This window comes from Argopecten irradians, chromosome 5, assembly GCF_041381155.1.
Source record: "Argopecten irradians isolate NY chromosome 5, Ai_NY, whole genome shotgun sequence".
In the NCBI taxonomy this organism is placed as follows: Eukaryota; Metazoa; Mollusca; class Bivalvia; order Pectinida; family Pectinidae; genus Argopecten; species Argopecten irradians.
Window position 1 is genome coordinate 38,003,808 of NC_091138.1, and position 9,951 is coordinate 38,013,758.

At 35.8% G+C, this 9,951-nt stretch overlaps 1 protein-coding gene across 1 annotated transcript; it reads left to right on the forward strand.

The window, feature by feature from the left end:
* Positions 1 to 1,653: 1,653 nt before the first annotated feature.
* LOC138323762 (dehydrogenase/reductase SDR family member 11-like) lies at positions 1,654 to 8,559 on the forward strand. The gene is made up of 7 exons (XM_069268591.1): positions 1,654 to 1,908; positions 4,448 to 4,651; positions 4,894 to 4,988; positions 5,394 to 5,523; positions 6,499 to 6,588; positions 7,227 to 7,292; positions 8,287 to 8,559. The coding sequence occupies exons 1-7, from the start codon at positions 1,777 to 1,779 to the stop codon at positions 8,326 to 8,328; spliced, it is 759 nt and encodes a 252-aa protein (XP_069124692.1). The 5' UTR covers positions 1,654 to 1,776; the 3' UTR covers positions 8,329 to 8,559.
* The last annotated feature ends 1,392 nt before the right edge of the window (positions 8,560 to 9,951 follow it).

The following is a 9,951-nucleotide window of genomic DNA, read 5'->3' on the forward strand; positions in this document are numbered from 1 at the left end:
ACTTCATTTCATATAGGATATAGTGTCACGGAATTTTTTCGGGATGCAATTAATTATTTTTCATATTTTTAACTTGAAGTAAATTTAGAAGCTCAAACTTTTCAATGGTGGTAATGGTTTAAAGTAAGTAACTTTTGTAACTGAAGAAAAATACTAAATCGTCTGCTCCTGTTTTCTATAGTGAAAAAATACCATTTGTCAGCGGTGGAGCATCTTTAACTGTGGTCATCTCTAACATAAAGGCATCGCGTAAAACAGCAAAGTAGTACACACACTGTTATCGAAATATGTGGGGATGAACTCAGATATGTATTTGGTTCATCAGCCACAATGAAATGGGATCAAGGTAGACTTAGTGTTTGCTGTTATAAGACACCAAGGTATTTCTTGTTATATCTCTGTATCATGAATAAGGGGTCATAAACCTACACTACGTTGGGAAACGGAGCGTAGCAGAGTTTAGACAACCTGTTATAGAATATAAAAAGGAGATAATGACGGGATTCTGGTATTTTGATTTGGAAGAAGGTGGATTAACATGAATTACCAAAATAGAATTTGTACTTATTGTGTTACCAATGATATTAGGGATAAATTTAAAATGCCCTCTTTGACTTCAGAAAGATAAGAGGCCCATGGACCTAACCGGTCATCAGACTATAGGAACAATACAACATAGTAATTTAAAGATTTTAGCCATTTTGACCCCTGTGATCTTAAATGAAGATCAGGTCATTTTTAAAACATATATGGTAGCACTTCATCCCAGCATGTCACAGGCCAAATGTCGGGTCGGTCTCTTGGCCTCTAAGTTATTCAAGAAAGTTTTTTCAAGATTTCAGTCTACATGTATTTGACCCCTGTGACCTCGGATGAAGGTCTATGTCATTCATTTGAACAAACTTGGTAGCCCTTAATCCCAGCAAGTTGTAGGTCCAATATCAGTACCCTTGGCCTTCTGGTTCTTGAGAAGAAGTTGTTTAAAGATTTAAGCCTATTTGACTCCTGTGAACTTGAATGCAGGTCAATGTCATTCATTTGAACAAACTTGGTAGTCCTTCATCGCAGCATTTTGCAGGCCGAATATGAGAACCCTGAGCCTTTCGGTTCTTGAAAAGAAGTCGTTTAAAGATTTTAGCCTATTTGACCCCTGTGACCTTGAATGAAGGTCAAGGTCATTTATTTGAACAAACTTGGTAGCTCTTCATCCCAGCATGCTGCAGGCCCAATATGAGTATCCTGGGCCTATTGGTTTTTGAGAAGAAGTTGTTTGAATGAAAAGTTAACGCACGGCACCCGGCGCACGACGACGGACGAAGCATGATGACTATAGAACCTTTCGGGTCGAATGACCGAAAAATCATTAAAAATGTGATAAAATATTTACATACTTGAACGATATATTTGGTTTATGATAATACATATATAACATGGGTAGGTTAAACATTAACTGAGACCGCCGGTATCTTTAGATTTAATCAGAATATTCAATATGTTGAGTTGGATAATAAACCGCGGCACATGTATGCTACGTTTGTACACTGGTGGTGTGAAGGCAGATAGCGGTCACAATTTAAAAAAATGTACTCCAGTGTATTTAATTCCTAGATGCATTGCGGTGTCGTTCTGAGATACTGTATCTTTTCTTTGATGAAGTTACCGTTTTGTTGGTCACAAGAAAATAAACATCGAGGCAACTCGTGACTCGTCGTACCCATAGAGGTCAAAGTTCAAAGGTCACAAACTTAGGTAGGTTGTCTACACACCAGTATAGTGATGGAGCGTTGGACTGGACGAGTAGCCCTCATCACGGGCGCTTCAGTAGGAATAGGAGCTGCCTTGGCCAGGAGACTTGTCAAACATGGAATGAAAGTTGTCGGTTGTGCAAGGAATGTTCAGCAAATCCAGGTAAATACTATATCATTACACGGCCGACATGTACAATGTAGCTTGGTGAACTTACCCGTAACAATGTAATGCAAGGGAAACAACCCTTATACAAAACCAATAGCATAACTATTTCAATATACTAAAATGATGCCTTCACATTAAAAAAATTCTACATTTGTTTGTTTTTGTTCATTTGTTTAGGGAATTTTTCATCCAAGTGATAGTATGTGGTAAGTTTCCGGGAGAAAGTACATGAATCAGTTTTGCTTAAAGTTGTATGGTCTATCACTTTCGCTCTTTTTGTCATAAACATTCATATTCACACATTGTATGTTGTATGAGAGTTTGTGATGGTGAAATTTACAAGAAATACAACTTTAAGGGAAATAAAATCTTAACATGAAAAGTAAATGAAATTGTTTGCATGCTTACAACATCTGAGTAACATACAACGCATACATAAATTTACACCATTATAATTTCAAACAGTTTTGTTACATAGAAGCTTTTCACTGGACCAAAATTATTGAATTATATGGATACATGTATGTTCGCATAGGATGTACCTTTATGCGATTCTTTATGTATCTGTTTGTATCGAGTAATGATGCCACATTTTGTAAGGCTGCACAATGTTCCTATACAATGTATAAACAGCGTTTGTTTGTTTTTTGGTTTTGCCTAATGTCCTATAAACAGCTAAGACTCTTTAAGGGTGTAATGTATTGTATGTGGTGTCTGTTTTTGGAGACCGCAGTATGTGAAACTCTTGTCCATTTCATGGTGATACGTCACTGAAGAATGCTGCCAAAGGCATAGATCATTTGACTAAATCGCATTACACTGATGATTAACTCTTTGATTCTACGAGGGAATCGCTAACTGTTGTAAAACCCGAGTATTTTTGTCTCATGCCTTGAGGTTTTATTGCAACTTTGCAACTATGATATCCCGTTATTTTGAAATAAGTTTGGAAAAACCTTAACTGAAAATCAATTTTCGCCATACATTAAAATTGCGTGCTATTTTAAACACAAGTCCCATTGTTTGCCTTTTATAGGGAAACCAGTCTAGTTTCTTTACCTAGAAAATGGTAATTTTGTTGACGCCATGATGTTACGAGGCTGTTTTATATGGATAACCATGAAATACATACTCAGGCGAAAGAGACCAGCTTTTGGTATCTGTACTGTGCAAGAAGGTGAACATTACGACACCTTCTCACAAAGCCAGAGGACAACTTAGTCCAAAAAATGTCTGTTTAGAGTTACCCGAACGACCCTAATTGTTTACCCCCGACCCTATTTTCCCCCACTTTTCTACGAAAAAAAATATAAAAAGTCGGGATTTCGATCTCACGCTCTGGTTCCGGCCATCATTTAAGAGTGAAAGACATTTTACTCATAAAAAAAAAAAAAAATTTGCCAATGTAACCCTCAACCGACCGACCGACCTACCCTAATTTTTGCCAATGTAACCCTCAACAGATATATATTTTTTGACCTTAAAGGGACATGAACCTTAAATAAGTTGTTCTGTATGCTTAGATATGGTTTTCAGATGTTTATTGAATATTTTATTACAATGATTGGTTATCTAAAACGACAGGAAAACATGGGGAATACCTACCTCAAAAATGATAAAAATAGACCGTCATATTCTATTTTTGGAACACAAAACGAAAGCTGGCCGAAAGCGAGGTTATAATGAACAACAAACTTGCTGAAATGACAAGGAATATTTGTTTTCCACATTTTAAGATTATTTTCTAATTTACGATGGTTGACAAATGAAGTTTAAGCCATATTTGTTATAAAACAATTTGTATTCAGCGTAAGAATGATAAGTCAAAAGTCAAACGAGACTTTTCATTCGACAGGGCACCGCGAAGTGAGGTTCCTGACTTATTGCACATATGTACATCACGCAAGTATAAAGTGGGGAGTTGCTCCCGTCTCTTGCATTTCAGCGATCCATTTATATTTACCTACTTTCCAAATCGTGCACGTAACTGACTCTTGACGTACACTGTTTTCTATCAGAATTCGTTTGTGTTCGCTTCACCCACGTTTTTGACCCACCATTTTGTTTACATTTGTACAGTGCATTGTGGGAGGTCACTAATGTTCAACACTACTATACTCGTTACGAAATTCGACTGGGCCGGTTCAAAATACAGAAAGATGGAATTTCCATTATAATTATTTCATTTGACACATTTGCACAATAACTGATATATATTACTTAGTAAGGTATCTTGAATTTATATTTTACTCAAATTTACATGGTTTATTTAGGTTCATGTTCCTTTAACAACAGACCACTAAGTATGTCAAACCGCAAAACCAAGCAAATATCGAATTTATCATGATTCTTGCAAATAACCCCGCTTACAAGACACAACACGAACATCATGTCGTTTCCCAAACCATTGTATGGTAATTACTTTTGAAGTAATGCTTAAAATATGTCTCTTGAAATGAACTGCAAAAGCACCATTATATATAGCCGGAATTTTGTTCAAAGTGCTACGTATCTTATATATTTCTACACACAGGATTTAGCCAATGAGTTGAAGAATGAAAAAGGCAGTCTAACGGCCATCAAGTGTGACCTAACCAAAGAGGAAGAGATACTGGACATGTTCGCCAAGGTCAAGGCCGAGTTTGGTGGCGTCGATGTCTGTGTCAACAACGCTGGTCTTGCACACAACGCGCCAATCCTATCGGGCGAAACACAACAATGGCGGGAGATGTTAGATGTAAGTTCAATTTTCACGCCAGTAGCATTTTCACTTGGATAGTATAGTATATCATAGGTAAGTGGTAAGTATGATGTTTCTGGTGTTGTTTTTACCATGGACTGTGAGGTTAAAACGGAAGTATTTGCTAATTTTTCAACAACAATTACTATCGTTCAACTTCATCAACTAACTTGGTACAATCAGATAAAAAAGTTGTCAAAGAAGAAAATTATAGAAGATATCAATTTTCTGCAAACCAGGTGAATGTCCTTGGCTTGTCGATCTGCTCCAGAGAGGCTGTCAAACTGATGAGAGAGAAGGGAATAGACGATGGTCACCTCATTCTCCTAAACAGGCACGTATTACACCACCATGGAATCCACTACATTAAAATATCGGAACTACAGATATACACTTGCCAACTAAACCCATTTTACTTGACATTGTATCATTCTCAGTCAATGAGCAAAACTTGCTGTGTTTTTGCTATTTCCCTTCAACAGTTCGTGGTCTTGTCTTGTTCCAAATAATGCAGTTTGGATACAGTTCATATTGAAATCGAATGTTGAAATACCAAACATATAATATTTTGGTGTTCAATCCAGCAATCGTATATTGAAGTATCCATGATAATACAAATCTACAATTATTTTACATGACTCCGGAATGTTCTTAGTTATTTGATAAACCACTCACACGTTGCATTCCTTATTAGGTTCAATTGATCATTTTCACTACCCTTTTTGCCCTCTTTTTATAGTATGTCTGGTCACCGAATCATCAACAGCAGTCCTGGTCATTTCTACTCTGCAACCAAATACATGGTGACGGCATTGACCGAATGTCTGCGACAGGAACTAAATGAGATTGAATCGCACATCAGGGTTACGGTACCTTTATTCGCCAATTCTTAAGTACACGTAAAAGATAAAAAGTAGTTATCCTTTCCAGTTTTTAAACAAGTTTCTTGCTGTTCTATTCAATGATCTTTGGATTGACCTATCATCGCTGAAACCATCTAAAACATACTATGTTTCCAGTGTCACTGTTAAACAATCTGATTAAAATACATATCCTTATTATCACTACGTTTGATATGAGGATCTGAGAACATCCCATTAGGGGTCACGTCAGGATGACCTTTGGAAATGGCCAATCAAAATTTGCACTGCCAGAATCTTGACTGGGGACGAACTAGTTCGAAAAAAACTGTCCGAATAATTTTCGTGTGCGTAGTCATCTCGCCCAAAGTGCACTACAATTCTAAATGTATATGCTTACTGGGACGAAATGGCGTTAACAATTCACGTAGAAATGTGTAGAAAATGTATTTGGTCTGGAATACACGTGATAAAAGGTCATCCGAACGTGACCCCATATCGGGTATTGTCAGATCCTATGTTGAAAGGAGTGGTTATAAGGATCTGTATTTTAATCAGATTGACTGTTAAAAACATATTTCAGTTAAATATAAACACCAAAACCTTATTTTTAGTTCATACGAACTTCCCAAGAACGGGTCCATGACATTTTCGTGAGATGCTATATGTACTTTACATGTACGTGAATGTGGGACAGAGAGGGACTACACAGTCATTGGAAAGTATGATCCTGGTCACACAGTCAGCTATAATGACATATGCCATACCTCTGGTTGTATTCCACACGACGACTTTTGTCTGCTTTGACTAAATATTCGCCTTGCTCTTGGAATTTTCGGTGTAGAAAGGTTCTTTTTTCTGTCGTTCGGTTATGTGTGCTTCCAAATCTTGTTGAATAGATATGGGTATGCTTACCGATGTTGTACTTTTGAATGATGGTATGAAGTAACAAACACATGTGCTGATGTTAAAAATCTTCCATAGGGAATCAGCCCAGGAATGGTCTACACAGAGTTCCAAGGTCGGATGTTCAAGGACATGAGCAAAGGTGACGCCATTTGTACAGCATACAAGGTAAAGACACTTGTTTCATTGCAAGTCATAGTATACCTGGTATTTTATAAGCAGAACTGACTACTTTTGAAACTCGAAAATTGAATAATCTTGATATTATATAACTCTTCGCTTTGTTTTAATATAACCTTCCCTAAAACACAGTGCAATTATTGTGATGAGAAGCAAGTTAAAGACCTATCTTCAGTACTTTCAGGCGATCATGTTCAGTCATTGTATGTTTATTAAATTTCTAATTGATACTTAAAGGTTCCTATTGGGTTAACCATTGCTTGTCGAAATATTATAGATGTAACATATGTTACATATTGCTTCTCTTGGACGACTTTAAAAGCAAATTGTTTAATTAAAAATACAATATATTTAATGTCTTTAAAATATATATACAAAGAACATTTAAATTGTATTGGTGTACTATGGATTACGGTCTGTCTACACCTACTGTTTTTGATGCAAAGTCTATTTGCTCGGGTTGTAAGTGACATATTGATAATTTTTACTTTCCTTAGGAGATATCCAGTCATATTTTAAGGTGTGTTTGATACAATCATGCATGTAAAATACAAGTGACTCGTACATTATTTTCAATAGATTTTTTGTAATTTCATCACTCCACACTTTCTCTTATTTTATTTTAGACACTGGAAGCTGATGATATTGTGGACTCCATAGTTTACGCTTTAGGGGCACCAGGCCATGTTCAGGTAAATCATAAATGAACATAGTCTAAGCCGGATACATTTATTTATCCCGCCTCAGACAACAATATTGTATTCCTATTGGTCAAAATGACGTCACGTGATATACAAGATATAGTCGTATCAAGTTGGTAGAAATCGTATCAGGTTTGGACGATAGAGTCATCGTTCTTTGCTCCTAACGTCATTAGCAACAAGATAGCGGTCAAGTAACTTTTCAAGTAACTCTTCGCGACGACGGCACTCAAAGAGATTCAGACAAAATGTTTGAATGATGACGCTGATGACCACTTTCAAAGCAAACCGAAATTAGCAACACTTATTTAGGATTATTTAACAGAAATGGACCATGACAACGCATTCGAGTCTTAATTGAGGTGAAAATTGTTTTAAGTCGTTTTGGTTTCCTTACTCAGTACATAATGCATTGTGCAGTTACTTCATTGAAAGGGTCTTCGACGGGATAAATTTGTTACAGAGTTTGTAAGTGACCCAATACGGAAAAAATATTGGGTCTAAAATAAACATGTATCAGGCTCGGCTTCGCCTCGCCCGATACAAGTTTATTTTAGACCCAATATTTTTCCATATTAGGTCACTAACAAACTGTGTAACTAATAATCTAGCCCATATCGACAGATTCTGGATTATACAGCATCATTTACTATAAATAAAGAAGTAAAACGTCATAATTTTAACAGGAATAGACAAAATATCTTTATTAGACAAGAATTAATTACTATTAATAAAGAAGAAAAATGTCATACAGTTTAACGAGAATTGACAGAGATCTGGATAAGACAAGAGCCGGTTTTGACAGGTGATAATTATTTACCATTAATTAAGTGTGCTGTGGTGAATTGAATTATATATAAAAATTAGATAATAGTATATTTTGTGTACCGAAGTTGTAAAATGTTTTATTTTGTATTCAACATTTCACACATTTATTCCATCATGTTTTTAAGTGATGAATAATGTAAACATCGTTTTGTTCCAGGTACACGATATTCTATTACGTCCTACAGAGCAGAGCACATGAGGGACTTTATCCCAGGCTCTATATAAAAAAAAGACAAATTGTGTTACTAGAGATTGGTTGGCGGAGTAAACATACACTCTAATCTTATTTCCCATTGAAGAACACAGCCAAAGAGGGAGTAACATGTACTGCTGTAGTTACTCGGCTTACTGTTATTTTGGATGAAGATTCAAGAGTTACATAAAGATAACTATTTTTGTTATAATCTTGGAATAAAATTGTTGAAATATTCCTTTTTGTTTAAGATTGTTGATATTACAATGGTCAACAAGAACTTGACATAAAATAAACGTTATTGAAATTGAAATATCTATGACAATGTAAAAATAATTAAAAAGTTAGATGCTAACGAAGATATTCTACAATTATTTAAATTCTTTTTCTAATAATATAAAATTAAAGTGTCATTGTTTGATTGGACGTAGATAGGGTTCCATTACCAAGTTTGACCATATTGTTTGATGATGACGTTCGGCATCTATTCTTCTGGCTTTGCGTTTCGTCACACCAATTTGTACCATTGGACCATACAAATTTTAAATAGGTCCTCTATTCCAATTTCCATAACATTGATGTTATGTTTTATGATAATATGCTACTGTATAACATGAAAAATTCGTAGTTTAAAGCTTTTAAATTATTTCGTGGGTAGAATTATTTGTGGTTAGTTGATGTAACAATGATAATATGATGTTTTTATATTCGTGTTAGTATGACAACCACCAAAGCAACAAATATTTCATGTTATACAGTATGTTATTGTTTCCGAAAGGACTACAGTTTTGCATAACAAAGGTAATAAATTACACCTACCATCCCATGGCCTGAACCATAAAGACATTACTTTGGATTCTAATGTTTTATGATAGTGCTGCACGACGCTCTTACTTACCATCTACCTTGATAATTTTTCACTTTGGTTTGAAGGTGGGCGTTCGCCCGAGTTTTCTCGCCAACCCTTGACCACGAGAAACCAGAGTGTACTGGTAGTTACTCTGCCTAGTTAACACACACTTTGCATAAAAGGAGAGTAGTGCCTAGTTATCAATATAGTGTGACCGGGTAGAGTGTGTTGTTCTGTGTCTGGCAGTACGTTTCAGTAAGATAACACTATGAGCTTTATGGACAATACTTTTACTGTTACAAGGAGACACACACGTCTACACCACAATCTCTCGAAAACAAAATTCAGGGGAGACTGTCCTTACATGACCTGATACATGTAGTTGTTGATATGATAGTCAAATGCGTTCTGTACAATATAATTGTGGGAATTTTTTTAGCGATTTCAAATTTTCCATCCGCGTCAGGTAAAGAAACAATGGTGGTTAGCAGAAAGAACAGTGCTTATAATAATGATATTCGTGATTTTGTGATTTTCATAATCATGGTTCCATTGCACTCACGCAAGAAAAATATCGTTTCTACACATCAAAATGTCATTATATACAGTACAGAAAAGTTAAGTACAATACCTTTCGTTTTAACGCGGCATAACATTTAATTCTTTGGTTGGTGGATTGAGGGGCTAAATGTTCTTTTAACACGTGTCGTCTTTTAAGGACGGCCTCCCGTGTATACATCGTTTTTATAGCGCTATCCCACTGAAGCATAGCGCTGAAA